General features: G+C 36.0%; 1 protein-coding gene across 1 annotated transcript; it reads left to right on the top strand.

Moving 5' to 3' along the window:
* The first annotated feature begins 859 nt into the window (after positions 1-859).
* LOC122814439 (trace amine-associated receptor 5-like) lies at positions 860-1,864 on the top strand. Its single transcript, XM_044087019.1, has one exon. It carries the CDS (start codon positions 860-862, stop codon positions 1,862-1,864), a length of 1,005 nt encoding a protein of 334 aa, XP_043942954.1.
* Positions 1,865-20,314: the final 18,450 nt, after the last annotated feature.

The following is a 20,314-nucleotide window of genomic DNA, read 5'->3' as shown; positions in this document are numbered from 1 at the left end:
TTAGACAGAAAAATGTATTTTGGAGAGTAGCTACAAAGTATGTAATTTTGTACTACTCTGACTACTCTGACTTTGCCTGTATAATTTTGTCAGTTAATAAACTGACAGCCAAGTGTTTTCTTTTCCTCAAACGTGTTGATGATGAGAAGGCAAGAGTTCATAATCAGATACCAGTAGAACAAGTAATGGTATTTGTTTTTTCAGTTTCTATTTTGTAAATTCCAAAGGATGAAATGGTTAAGTGATTGCATTGGTTATGTACTTTAAAAATAAGCTTAATAATAGCATAGCTTTCATGTACGGACAGCATGACTAACCTTTTATTTTCACCTTTAGCATCTTGTATATTATTGCTGACTGCATTATCTTAAACTTGCAACCAAATGTACATCTGTATTCTGAGCTTTGATATCCTGCTGTACAATTTTATGGCAATTTGATATTTCGACATTAACCTATACATCTTATTTTCTTATTTGACTAGGTAGTGACTGATAAAGATCTCTTGTGGTCCAGTCTACCTGTTTCTACATCTAAATAAAAACAAAATAAAATATTAGTATTATCTATTAATCATTTGTTCATACAACTTATATCAATAAATGCATCTGCATTAGAACATATTTTGTACTTCCTTAATTGGGTACTAATTTATTTTTTATACAGATTCGGATATATAGAGACATATGTACTGATGTCATGCTGTTTATATATAAAACAACCTGTTTTGTATTTTTGTAGGACTTATCAGATGCTGCCATTAATACTTAAGTATGTGAAGACTATTAAACTTCATGGATCTTGGCATCGGTTTGGTCATGGGTTTTATGGTCTAATAAAATGCGTTAGGTTTTTTATGATGAATTCCACTCAGTTTTGTTACGAATATGCTGTTGGATCTTGCATCAAGCCATCAAGATCGACAGTTTCAAGAATGGTCCTCTACAGTAGTTGTGTCTTACTAATGCTCGTTACAATTATGGGAAACCTCGCAGTAGTGATGACAGTCTCACATTTCAAAGTACTGCATTCTCCAACCAATTTTCTGTCTTTGTCTTTAGCTGTTGCTGATTTTTTTATAGGAATGATTGTACTGCCTTTTAGCTCTATTAAGTCTGTGGATGGTTGCTGGTACTTTGGTAAAATATTTTGTACAGTTCACTCTGGGTTTGATATGTGTTTATGCTTGACCTCAATTTTTCACTTAAGCTGCATTTCAGTTGATCGATATTATGCCATATGTGATCCATTACTTTACCCAACAAAATTTACAGTTCCTGTTGCAGTTTGCTTCATTACGGTATGCTGGATTCTTGCTGTTGTTTACTCTTATGGACTTCTTTTTTCAAGTACCATTGAAGACAAAATGGAGAAACTGGTTCAAGAACTGCCATGTTTTGGTAGCTGTCAACCTGCATTTATGAGGTTATGGGGATGGCTAAATTTCTCCATATTTTTTATTCCATGTGTTCTTATGCTAGGACTATATTTGAGAATTTTTTTGGTTGCAATGAAACAATCTAAAATGATAAATGTCATGTCAGCCAATAGCCAGTGTCTTAAGAATAGTGGGTCAGCTAAAAGAGAACAAAAAGCAGCAAAAACATTAGGCATAGCTGTTGGTGTCTATTTATTATGTTGGCTACCATTCATAATACACACCACACTGGATACTTATTTTAATTTTATTACACCACCACTCTTAGCAGATGTCTTTAACTGGCTGACATATATCAATTCTGCATGCAATCCTATAATTTATGGATTTTTTTATCCTTGGTTTAGAAAGGCATTAAAACTTATTGTTACAGGGGAGATATTTTGTCAAGGCTCTTCAACAATAAACCTATATCAAAAGAAATAAACTGGCAATAGTTATGCATACACAATACAATTATGTGATAACTCATAGCAGTATATATAAAAATAGTATTATCACTGTAGCAGAATTCATTATAAGGCTGGGGAGTCTGCTGGAGTCGAATGCCCATCATTTGTCAAAATGTCCACCAATAAGACATTCACACACATTCACAATTGCATTTCAAACCAAAAGCATTAAGAGCATAGCTCAGTTATAAAGAAAATTACTCTACATTCTCACTTCTGTTCTTTGTTGCAGTAAAAGAAGGCAAGAAGACTTTATCTACAAATGCTTTGTAGCAGGACAGAAAGTCAACATATAGGAAACAAATAACTAGAAAGAAAGAAATACACCTAAAGTCACAAAAGCATGAAAATGAAAATACACTCAGTAGATCAACTTATTTCATTTATGACAGCTTAAAACTGTAACTATAAATAAAACGTTTGAATGACCTGTAATAACTCACAAGGAAAAAGAGAGGATAAAAATGATTGGTTAGTGGGAAGCTTGGACACCTTTCATATGATACACACAATGCCTGTGGGTGGAGGGAGGACTCCTTTCCTGCAACAAGGAGACTGTTACTGCTACTGCTACTGTTACATACAGTCATTGCACAACAGCACTGTGTATGATGTAAGGATCAGCTGCAGGATCCTCTTTATGTATAAGACAGTGCAGAGCTGTACACTCAGTGTTCACTTACTCCTGCAGACAATATTTTGATGCATTTTGAATGTCAAAAAAAGTCCCAAAAATCAAAACTCCCAGTCTACTCGGATGCATCGTCTTCCACAATGTTTATTGTTAGAATTATAAAAACTTATACTAGTTTATATCTCTATATCTATCTATGTATCTATATCTATGTATCTATATATCTATTTATACACATATATATATATATATAGTATATTGTTAATTTGTTGCATTTCCTTTTGTTTCTGTTCAATTTCCCTGCAGTTTTCAAAGATGTAAACACTGTAGTTTAGTTAATCACTTTTTTTTAGTGGATTATCCAGCTTATTCTTTATAAAGGAAGCCCACAGCTGATTAGTCTGTCTAGATTTGTTTCATACTTTATATCTTAAAAAAACCGCTGTCCGGTTAAATTCTCTGCTAGAGTGTCTTCTGCATGGAGACATGCATGAATGGGCGTACCTTTGAGGTTGTGCGTCAGGGCTGGCAACTCGGCACGTAAAAATCTACTGCCAATCATTAGCAGACCGGAGTTCCGCTGTGGCGACCCCTATCCGGGAAAAGCCGAAAGACGCAACAAAACCCCAAAACCTTGTTAACATCCAAACAATGCAAATTTCCTTTTCCTTTATTTCCCTGCTTGGGATAGGAAAGTATTACCTGAATACTCTGAGTATTGTTAAATTCAGAAACAATCATATGCAAAGGAGGAATTAGTCTTTAAGGTCACCTTTTACTTGTGGAAAAAAACTTATTAGTAGGGAAACTGATTTATGGTTCTGACAAAAAATGAATTTCAATTTTCATGAGATGAAATAAAACCCTCAATATTTTTAAGTAAAATTTCATATCATTACTATAATTTTATTATAATTTTCTGACAACTCTACGTATATACATACATAAACCATAGGGCAAAAGGGGCACGCAGACAAACCATGCAGTAAAACCTGCAAGAAAAGCTCAGCCAAGCTAGAGTTTCACTGTGTGATACTTTGTCTTGTGTAATGAAGGCCTACGAGTTGTAGCTAAATGACCCCTTAAAGGCATCAATTGTTTCAGCTACATAGCTTTTGAGTATTCAAAACCTTTTAAGACTTCATGGGTACATTCAGGCCATTAAAGCCAACCCCAACTAGTTATACACATGCTTATATCAACCTTTTTATACATCTAATCAACAAAGGATAACTTGACTGTTTGACTATACTAACTTTAAAAGCACAAGGCTTTAAATCCAGTTGATGCCATTCAAAATTAACATGCATGCATACTATACCAAGTGACATCCAAACTAAAGGGTAATAAGGTCACACAACAAACCATTTGGTAAAACTGCAAGAAAATACCAGCCAAGCTAGAGTTTTCACTATGTGATGCCTTAAACCTCCTTTAATGGAGACTGAGGTTAATTGTTGCTAATCTCCAAGGCATTTGGCATAATGTAAAAGCACTGTATAACTGTACACAAAGTAACCAATATCTGAAGCACTGTAATTTATATTATTAGGCACATTTTCACATGTTAGTTGACTCTGATGTATTGCATATGGACATAAATTGATTATTTTTCCATCCCTTTGCATATGCAATTATTTGTACTATTTGTTAATTGTTAACTCCATTTATTTCTGTATTGCCATTTGGCTAGTGTCATTAATGAAGTGGGTTGTTGAATAAGTCATTTATATATGGTCAAGTCAACAATCAGAAAACATAAAACCTATAGACATACAAACACAAAGACAGAAAGACAGATCAATAAAAGGATAGAGACAGAGGAAAATGATAGATAGATAGATAGATAGATAGATAGATAGATAGATAGATAGATAGATAGATGATAGATAGATAGATAGATAGATAGATAGATAGATAGATAGATAGATAGATAGATATACCATTAAATACTATTAAAGTTTAATTAACCATGGATTTCAAATATCAGTAACTTCAGTCTCAAAATGTGGTACACTGTCTGATGAAAATAAAACATATACTGATAGCTAGATTGATAGACAAATATGGAGAGAAGGGGAGCATTAATTGATGTTGTATTTTAATTAACCATGGATTTCAAATAACAGTAACTTCAACCTCATTGCTCTTATTAATAAAACATTTATATAGTCGAAGTAGGTTGATGAGTAATAAAGCATTAGTGTCTGGAATGAATCTAAGTTATAATTTAAGCAATAATCCATGCCACGAGTCACTTTATTTTTGAGGAGAGGACTATATACAAGGTACCAGTCTCTTAAAGGGAACATTTTGAAATTCATACAGTGGTATAAAGAAGGCATGGATGGTGATAGTAACATTTCAGACCTACACCCAGGGAGAGAGGATTTTTACAGAAGTTTGGCAACTAGGCAAAAGACTGATTTGTGACTCATAGGAAAATAAAAGATTTAGTACCCATAATAAGATCTTGCAATGGGAAGAGTATAAAGTAGTGACTGTTAAACTGTTCTTCCAAGCATCAGTACAAACTTTCACACACCCCAAAGAAGCACTTGAGTTCTTAAAGAAGCCCTTGAACCTTAGAAGGCACCCCCCCAACTTCCACGGGTACTAAGTGAACTATTAAACAGAATGAAAAATAATGGTTTCCATACAACCACATTGAAAGGGCAATAGGGTGTTTATCCCTGTCCAAGAAAGAGGAGAGACAGAGAAAAGGAAGAGACACTAGCACAGGTTAAAGAGAGAGAGAGAGAGAGAAGCGGGTAGCTAGAATAACATAATTAAGAAATCAGGCTGTTAGGTTCCTGGTACTCAAATAAGGGAAGTGGAAAGGAAACTGGGGTAAGACATGAATAAAATCATTGAGGAGAGTGATTTTTTTAAACAGAAAATCTAGAAAAGTATTAGTTTGGGAAGGATACCAAAGGGGACATTTGGACTGATGACCTGTTTGTTGGATCCCTGCAGGATTAAGTTGAACTGTGGGGACATATGTAAAAGACTGCGGTAACTTGTCTTTCTTTCCATTTTATTTGTTTAAGAAAGAAACCAAAATGGACATTTAGGGCTGATGATCTGTTTATTGGATTATTATGAGATTGAGTTGAATGATGGAGACATGTGTAAAGGTCAGAGAAAACTTGTCTTTCTCACCACCTTTAATACTATGAATTTTGTACAAGGAAAGGAGCAGCTATGATGTTGTTGTCTCACCTGATAATGATGTACAGAACATAAAATGTGCTAAGTGGTCACCCCACGGAGGTAGAAGTATTAATTTATCAGGAAAACACAGGGGTCACTGCACAACATAAGTATGTGAAAAGTTTATTTCTGCAAAAGCAGAGTAAGTTCTTTAATGTTTAATTAATATAAAATCATAATACTAAATTGAGGTAAAAATGTTTAGGTTTGCATATTGTGATAAACAAGGGATTAAGGCGATGGAATGCCCTAAGAGTACAGCTGAGCTGCTCAAGCATCATACGAAATTCAGAAGGGATGCAGTAAGAAACTAGGAACACTATACCATTGGGGAAATATGGAGCCCCCGCACATTATGATCATATAAAATGCATGAGTTTGCAAACATAGAGTAAGGAAGCTAAGGTTCATTTGTTAAAAACTGTTAAAGATCTTTTTCAGAATCATAATTTGAAGGAGATACATAGAGCAGTAAGCAAATGACATAGGGGAAGGAATATCCAAAGGGCAAAGTTAAGCAGGTCGGATAAATAGACGTTTTAATCCCCAACTCCACAAATCATACTCACAATAGAGTGACTAGGCAGAAAGGATCAAACCATAACAGACTGAGAGGTCTAAGACATTTTTTATATGGAGAAGGAAAACATGAGAGGAGTGGAAGGGAAAAGGGCCAAAAAGGAATGAATAGAATAAGATATAAAGGATATATGTTAAGGGCAGGGAGAAACATAGACAAATGGAGAAAGAAATAGGAGGAAAAAGGAAATGGAAAGGAAGAGTTGACATTAGCAGAATATATAAATAAGACAGTAGAAGCAGTAAGGTGAGAAACAGATGAATAGCTTAGAGATCAGATACGGGTAAAAAGAAGCAAAGGTAACTCCAGCAGAAGGTGAATATAAAATATAGAAAAAAAAAAAGGAGAGAAACTAAGAAACAGCCCACAGGTCAGGCACAGATACCAGAGGAGTGGAGAAATCATAATGCTGTAGTGATAGGGGATATGAGGTGCTACAGAGACATACTGTACAGAGACAAACAGTCTCTGAATGTGAAAGTGAATCTTGTAAATAAGTCTGAATTGTATATAGCTGCTAGGGGAATAAGAGAGAATTTACTGTGCAGGGAGGGGAGTGACAGAATCTTTGACATGAAAAGAAGAAAGAAGAGTAGACGGCAACAAATAACAGAACTAAGAAATATGGAGCCTAAAATCAGAAACGATTGGAGTATTGAAGGTACAAGAAGAAAAACAATAACCGGGTGTGTAAAACACTGGATACAATTCAGTCAGAAATGGAGGATAAGGAGATAAGATTTAGTTCCTGGAACATGTTTGGGCAGGGGGTGAAGACAAAGAGAGAGACAGAGAGAGTATTAAGATACATGAAACACACAATCTTCCACATATTGGTGAGTCAGGAGGAATACTTCCCAGAGGAGGGAAGCAAAAAGTTTAGGGGAGGGGGATGTATGGTGATAGCAGGTTCATTATGCAGGAAGAAAAACAAAGAGGTGTTATAAAAGAAAGCATGGTCACTGGAAATAGAGGCAATGTTAGAAGACAAGAAAGGAAGATATGCAGGAATAAAAGCAGCTTAAATTGGAAATGGAACCCAGTTTCTTTACTCCCTATCATCAAACAGATATCATCTTGGAATGTAGAATTACAATGTAACCACTGAAAGCGATTATGTTGATAAGAGACAAAATAGTAGGAAAGTAAGCAAGAAAGGGAGATACTTGAGGAACTACCTGAAAAAATGGGATGGGTTAGTTGGAGAGTTGAGAGACAACAGATGAACAAGAAGGCTACACTTTTTTACACACACACACACACACACACACACACACACACACACACACACACACACACACACACACACACACACACAAACATATATATATATATATATATATATATATATATATATATATATATATAGATAGATATATAAATAACACCTGGGGCCAGACTAGATAGTTGTTATGCAAATATGAGTTTACCTAAATGGTAGGTGGAACTATAATAAAACAAATACCAATATCAGATGTGATTACAGTGATAAAGTTGAAAGAAGAGGAGACTGAAAGACTAGTAACATTCCGGAGGAGATTCTCAGCACACTAACTAGAGAGGAAGGAAATAAGACATAGTTAGAATTATAATCGCGATGGAAAAAGAACTGAAAAAGTCAGGGAAGAAGTGAAAGAGAGTGGGATGAGACAAAAGGGAGGGTGAAAGCAAGAGAATGAGAGGGTGTCAGGGAGAGGAATATCTTAAGCGAAGGTTGATAAGAAAAGGAATAATTCAGGAGATCTCAGATATACAGAAACAAAAAGAAAAGAAAAGCAAGGAGTGGGTGGAAAGAGAAATGCAATTAAAGCAGCTAAAGAAATTCCTGTAAAAGTAGGAAGATGAAAGACTTTAGAATAAGAAGACAGAATTGAAAAAATATATTACAGTTGCAGTCCAGGAGCTATCAAGATAATGGCCTCAAGATTAAGACAGATTGAAGTAGAGAGGGGAGATTTTAAGCTGTGGAGTGAAGGGAAGCATATAATAGAAAGCAAACTGGTTGGGATTTTGAAAAGTTTTAAATAATTCTACAAGAAATTATACAGCATAGAGGATGGAGGGCAGGATACAGGAGAGCCAGAGAACTGGCCACGGACAATACCTAAGAAAATGGATGAAGAAGAAAGAAGGAAGGTTGCCTAGATTGGCAAGGGTGAGACTGAAAGCACTTAGACTAAACTGGTGAGAGAGCAATCTGTAGGATCAAATGGAATACTGATAGAGGTATGGAAATTAAAGGAGGGGGAATAGAGGGATGGGTAAAGCTCTGCAATAAAATAATGGATAAGTCACCCCCACCAGACACATGGAAGGAGTCAATAATATAAGTGATACAGATAAAAGTAAAAAAAAAATAGTTCCAGCCTCGTATCATCCAATATTCATAATGAATTGAGACTTTAAGTGTTTTGTATTATCTGACAGGTTAGATCAAATACTACAAAAATTATAGAAAAGGATCAGAGGGTTTTGTAGGGGGGAGGAGGTCATCATCAGATAATCTTATCAAAGATATGTTAATAATGCAGAAGACACAAAACAGCAGAGAAGAGATAGTGCTAGTGCTGTTGGATGCAGAAACGGCCTTCAATAGTGTAGCAGGGGGTTACAAGTTTGAAGTAATGGAGAGGTGGGGTTCCCAGATACATGGATGAATATGATTAAAAGAATACATTAGGGGAAATAGCCAAGTTGAAGACAGGGGTGATATTATCATGAGACTTCAGAATACAGCAGGGCAAGAGAGAAACAGCAATGGATAACTGGTGCCAGAGCCATGGCCTGAAGTTAAACGCCAAAAAATGCATAGTCAAAACAAGGTTACCCCTAGCTACCATATAGGTGGCAATCCACTGAGCACAGAAAAAGTCATCAGGGATCTGGGGACCCAGGTTGACAGTAGCCTGACACTCATGTTGCTAAAGTAGTTAGGAAAACCTTCTATATCGCCCACCTGATCATGAAGGGATTCACATCTAGATCAAGGGAGGTCATCGTCCCCCTGTACTCATCACTGTATCAGACCAGACACCTGCTGCAGCTGAAAAGGCCCCCAAAGTTCCTCACCAAAAGGATAAAGGGTCTCAAAATATGTCTTATGCTGCCCGACTGAAAGAACTCCAGCTCTATTCAGTCTCATACCCGCTGCTCAGAGGTGACCTGTGCCTGACATATAAGGCCATGTCAGACCCAGATTTGATTAGATCCCTCAGAACCACACAAGGCGAAAAACTTAACCCTGACACGGTTATAAATAGAACGTGCTGGAGGGACAGATTCATCACCCAGAGACTCCTATGCTGTGGAACAAACCTTGTTCAAGAGGAATCTTGACCAATGGATGGGAGCCAGATATACCCCAGGGATTACTTCAGTGTCACTGCTTGACAGAGGCACAGCAAAATGATAGGCATAGTTTTTCCCAGCCTAGTATGAACCTATGAACCTATGAACCTAAGAGGCAAGCTTTGCCACTATTTGCTCTTCTATTTGCCATGTGTATTGAACCATATAAAAGTGAGACTTGCAGGATACAGAGTTTGCATGGGAAGGGGATGAGAAAAAATTACATTTTATGCTGATGAGAATGTTCTCCTCGTGTTACCTGATAAAAAAAGAGTATCTACCCAAGATATGGCATCTCCTGACTAGCTTTGGAAAGGAAATTAGGATATAAAGTTAATAAGGATAAGGCCAAAACAGTTTTAGCAGAGGAATAGAAAGATAGGAGCCAAAAGAAGGGATGAATGGAATCTGAGATATTTGGGAATATGGCAAGGTAAATTAGGAACAAAAAACAGAAACACATATATAGCAAAAGATAGTGGACATGATAGAACAACAACAAGATTGGTCAACAATAAAACTGGATTTAGACAAAAGGGTGTAAGCTCTGAAAATGTGTTTTATCCTTCAATTTAAATATGCAGGACAGACAATTTTGGAACTTACCAAAGACTTTTGATATTTAAGAAAGTAAAGGAATTGATGAGGAATTTCACATGGAATGGAGATTAGCCAAGGGTGTCTTGGGAAAAATAAACCTATGAAGAAAGAGTGGTAATTTGTGAGTTTCAGATGTATTGAGGAATCTCCTAACATGCCAAATAATGAGTGTAGTAAGATTAGTGGATATTTGCTGTGAGGCAGAATGGAAAGAGATGATGTTAAAGAAGCAGCTGATTAAAAAAAGGAAAATCGATATATTAGCCATTGGATGTAGATGACTAGAGACAGACTTTACAAAATAAGTACAAACACTTTCTGTAAGAGGTGGAGAAAGCCAGAGAGATAGGAGAAAATAATCATAGTATGGCAGAAGATAGGCAGGGCACAGCAAAATATATTGTGGAGACTGAGGAATAAACAACAGGAGATTAAAAAATTGTCTCCAACAGGTAATGAAGGAAAGTAATATACTTTTGAGTTACAAGGGACATTACTTGGGCAAAAAAGTTAGATGGAGCAGTTAAGGAAAAATGGACACAGGAAGCGAGAGACATAGCTTTAACAAGGGAAACAGATGTGAGGAGAGAAGAAGTGTAAGAGGGCTTATTAGACTACAGAGAAAATAATAAAGATGTAACAATAGAAGCAATACTTAAATTTAAAAGAGCCAATGAGAAATGAGATTTAGAATTTTTGCTTGGAAATGTTTGAACAAGTATTTTTAAATGCCAAAGAAATTAGTTAAATTGTTCCTGGCAATGAAGGGGGTATGTTGGAGATAGGTGCAAGAGAGAGAGGAACACAGGAGCAAATGCTTTGGGAGTGTAATAGTTTAAGGGAATTTAAAGAAAAAATACAAACTATGGCAGTAAGAATAGGAGACATTGAATGAACAACCAAATTATTTCTTCTAGGATATCAAAGAGCAATAAAGGGCCTTGTGGGACTGGTAATGGCAATGTGCAAGAAAGTGGTAAGAAAAGATGGAAGAGGACAGACAAGTGGTAAAGTTAATGTATGAAATTGCCAGGGGTAATAAAGAGAAAATGGGAAGGAAGGAAAAGAAAACTACAAAAAGAAATGGCAAAATTGGAGAGGGTAGAAAGAGATAGATAAATAAGAACCAAAGGAATGCATGGTGTAGGCAGAGACTGACAGGGGAAGCACAGGAACTCAAGATAAGGAGATAATTTGTCTAGAGAAAGAGGTAGAAAGCACTTAACAGCAAGGGCCAAAAAGACACCTGTCACCCATGGTGGTGGTGGGGTTGTTTATTGTTTAATGTATATAGTTGTTGTTATGAAAAGATTAAAATAATAAAAAAGAAAGACAGTGTACAAAATCAATTGTGTTGAAATGATAAATGTGCTATTTGCAATACTGTGAAAATTAAAAACTGTAAACATTGGTATTAGGCATGAACAGTAATGGATTATAAAAAGACTTAAAGGAGTACCGCACTCACAGTCTCAAAAAACATGTTTAAAACATCATGGCATGATGTTTCCTACACTTTAACAGCACTCTGGGATTATTTACAGGATTTTAAATATTTTTATATGTAATTCCAGACTCTGACCATCTGGAGGCTGGCATATTGACGTGGTTTGGATAAATCAGGTTGCCATCCAGTATCCCAAGGTTAATTTACCTTGAATCAGATAATGGATGCCACTGCAAAGAATCACTGTTGAAATATTTGTGCATGGACAAAATCCCTTACTAAATCTTATTTGCCAGTCTCCAGTTCAATTGGTGCTATGGCTTTAATATACAGGTGTGTTTGCTCATGCCTTCCAAATATCTCCACCATTACATACCAGTTTTGCAGTGTAGTAACCACCCGACATGCCCATACACCTTTAGCCATCAATATGCAGCTACTCCTGTTCATGTGAGTATGTGAATTCATTTTCAGACTTAAGGTGTGGAAGCTGCACTGAATAATTCTAGGTGCTTGCTCAGGTTTCACATGGTGCTTGCTTAGAGCGGTTCTCATATTAAGCCACTATGAATATATTGCACTGCCACCTCTGATACCAGGGTAATGTTTTAATCTTTCTATTCCCGCACTGCACACTAGCAATATCTGGTGCAAATACAGCAGAGAAGTATGCAAGCGATACACCACCTAAGCATCATTTGCCGTGCAGAATGTACAAGTATGCATACCAAATCTCTGTGTTTTCAAACATCAGTGTTACTACACTACTAGTGAATAAAATGAATAGCACTCAGGCTGGGGGAAGGACAAGGGAGCCATGACATCACAGAATGGGTGGGTCTTGTCATTTTAGTTAGAATCAGATGACGGCTGTGGTGATGTCACTTTGGGGGAGGGAACTGATTAAAAAAGTACCTGCACTGCCTGGCCTCGATGATGTCACAAGTTTTATTAAAACGTGAGAGAATCATTTTGTAAGTGAAACCATCACAGTATGAGAAGGTAGGCTTCTGTTACAATTATAAAAATTGTAAATCCTTTATTGTTGTTGCTTTACAGAGGACAATGTAAATAGAGAGGAAAAGGGCCATGAAGTTGAAGAATACATTAGAGAAACCTGTTGTACTCCTTTAAGTTAAGGGATTGCTGCCAACAATGATTCATAAAGAAGGCACCATGCATGCAAATTGCCTAAAAGTTGTAAACACAGCTCAAGAAGAATAAAACAATTTTGGTGCTAAAAATAAACACAGAATCTACTTAGCAAAGGGTTATTCATTCATTCATTCATTTATTTATTGATTAATGCATTCATTCATTCTCCAGTTACATGCTTATCGTAGCTCTAGGTTACAGGGGTGTTGAAGTGTATTCTAGATTCCACTGGGGAAAGAAAATAAAATAAGACTTTGTAGGACACAAGTCAGTCTATCACAGCACACACACACACACACACACACACACACACACACACACACACACACACACACACACACACACACACACACACACACACACACACACACCTATGAATACTCTGGAGAATAGCAAACTCACATGCAGCATATCTTTGGCATGTGACTGGAAACTGGTTTCTCTTAGAATCTCCTTGTCTAAGGCAGTTGGAACCTGAGCTTTTGCTACATGGAACTGATATTTTTTCATGTAGTTGTCATAATTTATTATTACAAGTAAGCAATGGTCATACTCTTAAGTAGCACACACACATGAAAATGAACCTTAAGGCCTGGGGATTTTCTTTCTCTTACAAAATGAAACTTAATATTCCTTCCTTTACCGTAAATATTGAAAGAGTTGCTCTAAATGACTAAAACTCCTCTACAAATAAGCCTTACTCACAGATTAGTATATTTCCACTTAAAAAGCACACATACAACAATGGATCTTAAAGTGCAGAAGTGCTGGGGAAAATACACCCCCCTTGACTGAATACTCAGTTTCCTTCTCTTACAAACAGCAGCTGTCTGGAAGTTAGCACATAGGGTTAAGGCTCTGCGCTGTTAAAAATCCGCTTCCTCTATCACAGAGCATAGGCTTTGATTCATTCAGCCACTGGTTTCCTGCTCTATGACTGAATAAATTACTTAACCAGACAGCTCTCCTGTGTCACCCCTGACAAGGGGCATTAATGTCCAGTAAGCTTCTCTAGTAAAGAAATGTATAAAAATAAATTGCCCATAGCACCACTTCCTTCACAGAATAGGAAGAATGCACAATGACCATTTCATTAATTAATGTATACGTTTTGTTACATATGAATTTGAAAAGTTTGGACACAGTAAAAGAGCATGCAACCAGTAGTCTGGGAATTAAATGTTAAAAAGGAAATAAATCTTTCAGCATATTATAGTTTCATAGTTTCATAGTGTAGTACTAGGCTATCAGCCCTAGGGCATTTATAAGCCTAGCCATAGTGTATGTGGCTTTCGCCACCCCATGTAATGATACAAAAGTGTACAAATTAAATTTAGTTTACTGTGCCTCTGTCTAGTAATGACATATTAGATAACAATGTGCATTTAGGGATGCTACCAATGTCATTCTTAGCTAAATGAGTTATAAGCACTTGTATCTGGCCTACTTCAACAATTACCTGAAATGGTGTTGATAACAATTCATCCCAGATCATGTCAAGAAAACATTTCCAAATTACTACATAAGGATAAGTCTCTAAGCACAAGTCTGATCATCCTCATTGTATATCTGTTGTGCTTGCTACCTGTCAAATAAAGACATTTCTCAGGATCAGAACTCATATATAACCTGAAAGAAAACAGGCATCAGTGTTGATAACAAATGACAACCCCCCCGAAAGAGAATTTTAAAATAGTGAATACAGGTCAAATAGGCCATCTTCCTGTCCTCTTAATCAGCCCTACTGACTGACCGTCAAAAGCCATATCTGAAGTTCTGTCCACTCTAAATGAAAGGGGGAATGGATGAGAATCCTTGGGCCTTATGTAAACAGGTATCAAGACATTTAGGCATTAACCAAGACTCATTTAGTAATAGAAAATATTAGACCATCAAGTTAGGAGGGAAGGCAAGGCTGTGGAGGGTGATGTAACAACACACAGGTCAAATTGAAGGAAGTGATGTCCTATCCAGAATTAACTGATTACACCAACCTGTTTGATCAGTCTTAAATCTGGGAGTTCATATACTGACATCACCAATATCATCCAATTATACATGATTCCATTTCAATGACCCTAATAATTCAATAATGCTGAATGCCATGCATATAGCCATGTGAATAAGGTAACCCAAATTGCATAACTCTGGCAATGGGGTGATGACAAGTAAATGCCTACTAAAAAGAATTTCATATGTGATCTTTCCATCATGCAGCATGCATAAGAATTATGGGCTTTGAACCTATCCCGGCATTTTAATAACTTAACCACCATCTAAAGCTTTATTAAATCTTTAAGTCCACACACCTTGACAAACAGGCAATGAGCTGATAAATGCAGCCTGGCAGTACTAGGAGTCTCAAATTTAACCCCACATGATGTTAAATAGAGCAAAATTAACTGGGAGGCCAAAATTCTCCTTATTTAAGATGGATCAAGGAAAAACATCTGAAGGTGCTAAAAGCTATAGCACATACCTTCTTGGTATTGAATACTCAAGAATTCTACCAAGAAAATGAGACACTCTTCTCCAATCAGCCATATTTCCTCCAAGATCTGATTGGATAAATCTGCTGCCTCTGGAGCCAACTGAAAGCTGGAAACCTGCAGATAAGAAAGATCATCAGTAAGCATGTTATGAATCTTTGGAATAGGCTCAGTACAGAATGACAAGTTAATGTACAAACTGTGGATAACCAAAAGCCTCAATACTTATTAATCTCATACATACTTGAATGGCGGCTTATTCAAAACTTCCACAACAACTTTATTGTCTGAGCAAATAACATTTTCTTGTTGTGAAAAAATATTCGTGCTATATGCCTCCTCCAACCCAAAAGGTCATAATTTTTCAAAGGTAAAAAAAAAAATGTTTATATCACTGGACCAGGGAAAATATCAGGAAGTAGAAAATGTTTTACTTTGAAATTCATCCCTCAAGCCCAGTCCTCCTGAAGTGAATTATTTGAAAGCCATCCTTCCTGTAAAAACAGTCTACCATTGAAGTTTGACAAAAATGTTCCATAAACAAAGGTCCAATTTCATTCTTTTGTCATGACTAACCCTATGATGTTTCTGTGTCCTGCCACTCAAAACATTAACCAGTGACCTGGAAAATATCCTGTCAAGAGATACAAACTTAGATGTGAAATTTAAAAGACCACATAGCTTCATAACCTGTCCAACTCTCACTTTTTCATTGCCAAAAAATACTACAAGTCATAAGGTTTTCCAGCTTATTCTGCAGCAGTTAAAAAAGGAGGAAATCACATCCACTTAAGGATCTTACCTTACACAATTACAAGACCATGCTAAATTTCAAAAAGGTGGCACATCTCACTGAATATTCCTTGGGCATAGACATATCAAATAAAAAATTATCTTTTAATTGAATGCTCAGTAGGTTTCAGCTACTTTTGCTAATCAAGCCTCATTAAAATGATAAATGATATGTATGGTATTGTGCAAAAGAAACATATATACCTAAACATATTGCTTGCTTATACTATCATTCACAGAGGAACTGTATGAAAAGAGAGGTGGAAAATTAGACATAACTCACCATTCCTCTTTTTAGGCATCAGACTTAGTCAGGAGACTTCAAAAACAGGAAATTGGAAAGGGCCCAAAATTATCCCTTAAGCAATTTACTTCTGCTCCAATTCCCTTAATATAGTTTCTTTCCTACTTACTTATCATGAGTTCTTACAATTACGAACACTGATAGAGGCACTGGGTATGGCAGAATATCCTGTTTTGAAACCTTGCACTAAATCAAAAGCAAATTGTTGATTTAGATAGTATTCCACACGTTCAAATAAAGTGTCTGAGTTGATAGGGGAGTGATTTTCAAAAACACTACTGTAAACATCAAATGGGGCCTTACTTCTTTCTGACATTTTTTTAAACAAGAAACATCTTTATAGAATTATCATTTATGACATAGGATGACATAGGCAGTCACTAAATGAAACACCCCATATTGACATATTTTCATTACAAACATTATACGTCTCTCGCATAATCTTCTATACTATCACTGTCATTTGAACATTATATGGCTCATTCAATTCCTGCCTTCTCATAAGCCTCATTCCTCATCTAAAACATTATTCTGCATATACTGTTCCTACAATTCAATTTTTTTTCTAAACAATTGGCTCCATGCCTTTTCTAAAGATACCACTTCCAGTCTTATCTTGGTTACTATATTCACTATTACCAGTACAGCTGGTTTAGACTTTGATTTCCATTTTCTAATAACTGTTTTTTTTTTGCAGCCACCATAATTAAACTCAGCAATGTGGGCAATTCTCATAATTTTACCTCAGAGATATTACCTATGCAATTACTTTGCCACCCAGCTAAAACCAAAATTTAAAAGCTGGATGCTCACTCCCACAGTGAGAAAAAACATGCAAAATCTTGCAAGAGGGCTAGCCACAGTTATCAGTTACAATTAACAAGCTTCAAGCTTAGAGTCCATTTGAGCTTCATGTATGTGCGGCAAAATCCACACCTGTTGACCATAAATTCTAACCAAGTATTGAGGTGATATTCATGACATACAAGATGCTTGTGAGTTGCCTTAAGTTTCCTAAATGTTTAATCATATCATAGTTCAGTAATGGCATTGCATGTAAAGGTTCCTTCTCCATAATAACAGCCATGGAATTTTAAAAACCTAATACCCAATCATTCGATATCTTAGCCTTATAAGTCTTATGCTGGTATCTACTTAGAGCAGGCAACCTGTTGTATCAGCATCCATAATATGCTGAATGCTGTTTTGATCAATCCAAAGATTTAAAAATAATCCCCTTGCCAAATCTTTCTTCAAGAGGTTGAGAGATGTGAGCTGTAATTGCTGAACCTTATTGAAAAGCAAGGAGACTAAGCAATTTTCTTATGTCCTGACCAACCTGTTTAGCACAGGAAACCACTAAGAGCACAATCTCTAGTTAATGACAACTGGGGAAAATTAAGTTAGTCTACTACAGTGAGAGGAGCTTATGACTAAGTCACCAGGTTCCTGACTTACCTCATACATGGAGGGGTAATCCTATTTAAAACTAATTTGAATAACTTTGTTATAGATTAGGGCATCGATAGCTCTCTAGATATTCATCTCCTTCCTGAGACTGTTCTTCCTTAGAACAATGAGGATTTACTTTTTCCTCATTACCTTGAGGAGCTGAAATAATAGTATCCACTACAACTGGAAAAGAAGGCTCCATTCTTATCTTTCTTCTTACCCTCTTATGGTGTTCCCGAGTCAGATAACTGAAGACTGCCCTTTTTTGCATTAAAATATAGAGGCTCAGCTGAATTCCTAACCAAGTCCATGAGCAAACATTGAAGCAATGCACTTAGCCTCTTCCAATATTCAGTAGCATCCTGTATTGAGTCCCTTTTCCTAAAAAAATAAATTAGAAAGGATAGTAAAATATTTTATACATATAGGTAGATAGATAAATCTGTAGGTGAACAGTGAGTTGAACCCAGAACCATAAATATATAAGAACTATAACTTAGCTTGACATCCAAGAAGAGCATGACATTAGTAAGCAATAAAAAACTGAGAACTTAAAAGCTTGGTTGGTTTGATTATTGAAGTAAAAGACAATTAATATATATTAAGACTAACAAACCTGCATTGCTATGAGATGACTAACATAAAACTTACATTATATTAATTTTGTTGTAATAGTATATTAGCTATAATGACTAAAGTACAATGCAGCACAGCATCAAAAACATTGAAACGCATGAAAATAGTTGAGGTAAATAGGATTTAATGTTATTCTTCTAGAAGAAAATTTAACAGAACCTCATTTTAATAGGGTCATCTCAAGAAGTAATTAATGACAAGCAAGGAAAGTTTAACAAAAAATATTACTAAACCTTGTGTACTAAAAAAAAAAAATGACTTCCCTTCTGGGTATAGATCCCAGGACTTACACACTCATCATACACTCAGCAAACCATCCCACAGAATGTGCTTGCGTGATATGCTGCTGTGAAGTGGCAGACTTGCTCTAAGCAAATATTAATACCTGCTGCAGAATGTTCATTCTGACAAAAAAAAAAGAAATAATTAGTGGACAATGGAAATAAAATTCTTTATCACTTATGCCACAGGTTTTCAATCTTGCAAAGAAAGTAAAATAACTGTAACTCGTATCTGTAGTAAAGGGAATAAGAACATTTCATAGAAATAAATGCAATGTTTGTTAATGCTCAGGAGAAAGAATGAGATTTAAGAGAAAGCAAGAATTGACCATTTTTCTAATGCTGGAGTGAATGAAAATTGATAAAAAACATAAATGTGTTTTGCATAATGATAAAAATAGAAACTGGTATTACAGTTTATTTTATTTTCTGTTAATACATATCACCTTGTTACAATTTTAATGTGATTTTTTAATGAACATGTTTAAAAAGAATATCAAGGAAACTATGGTTTAAAAAACTGACAGTTGCCATAATCATTGTCCCAGTGAATAATTTTTCAGTTATAAATGTGAACTCTTCCCTTAGATATATTTCAGGGAAAGAATGTGATATGTTAAACAAGTATCCTAGCAGTCTGTAGACTTTAGGTAGAAGTTGGTCATTATCTACCTAATACCACACCTCTGTGCCATGTTCTTATGCTACTCACTTTTGACTTAACACAAGTCAGTAGTAGGCTACTTGGTGTTATCTATACTTTCTCTCTAATCACAAGAGTGTATACATATATATATATATATATATATATATATATATATATATATATATATAAATGTTTGTTCAGAGTTACAATCTAGTTTTATGTGACTTCAGCTTCTAATTTCAGAAAAATGATGAAAGATCTTGTTAAAAAATGTAAATCTTAGTAACAAATGTAGATGTGGTACTTTAGCTGCTTGATTAAACTAACTGTACACATATTTATGCTACAATATAGCAGGGCACATTTAAATATTTCCATTTTTATTACAGATTAAAAAAGCCTCTACATTGGTGTAAATGGATAAATGCTAACTATGGCCCAGGCAATGAGGGTATAATAGGATGTGCATGTGCATCCTGGTAATGGAAAGTTTTTGGCACTGGTTGGCCATGCCTTTAGCTCTCAGAGGGCAGACCTTGCTCCAGAGGTGGTGAGAGGTGAGTCTTGATCAGGGAAGGGGCTGGCCTAAGACAGGACATGAGCATGCCACTCAAATAAGTGATGGTAGGTTTGATCTATTTGTTCCTACCTCAATACTGAGGAAATTGAACTAAGTGGTTGCAGTAGAAATGTCCTTAGTTATCATGAAGCCAGTGGGCAGTGAGTACACAATTCTCCCACCGCCAGACTGTTGTCACAGTAGAGGATCTGGGAGGTACGTGCTCTGCGGTACAGCTGGGGGAGACTTGCTGGCTGTCATGGTGGCTAGGGGGAAAATGATCTAAAA

This window comes from Protopterus annectens, chromosome 10.part0 (assembly GCF_019279795.1).
Source record: "Protopterus annectens isolate FY-2018-M chromosome 10.part0, PAN1.0, whole genome shotgun sequence".
Taxonomy (NCBI): Eukaryota; Metazoa; Chordata; order Ceratodontiformes; family Protopteridae; genus Protopterus; species Protopterus annectens.
The sequence above is the reverse complement of the archived record's forward strand: the minus strand, read 5'-3'. Positions and strand labels throughout refer to the sequence as shown.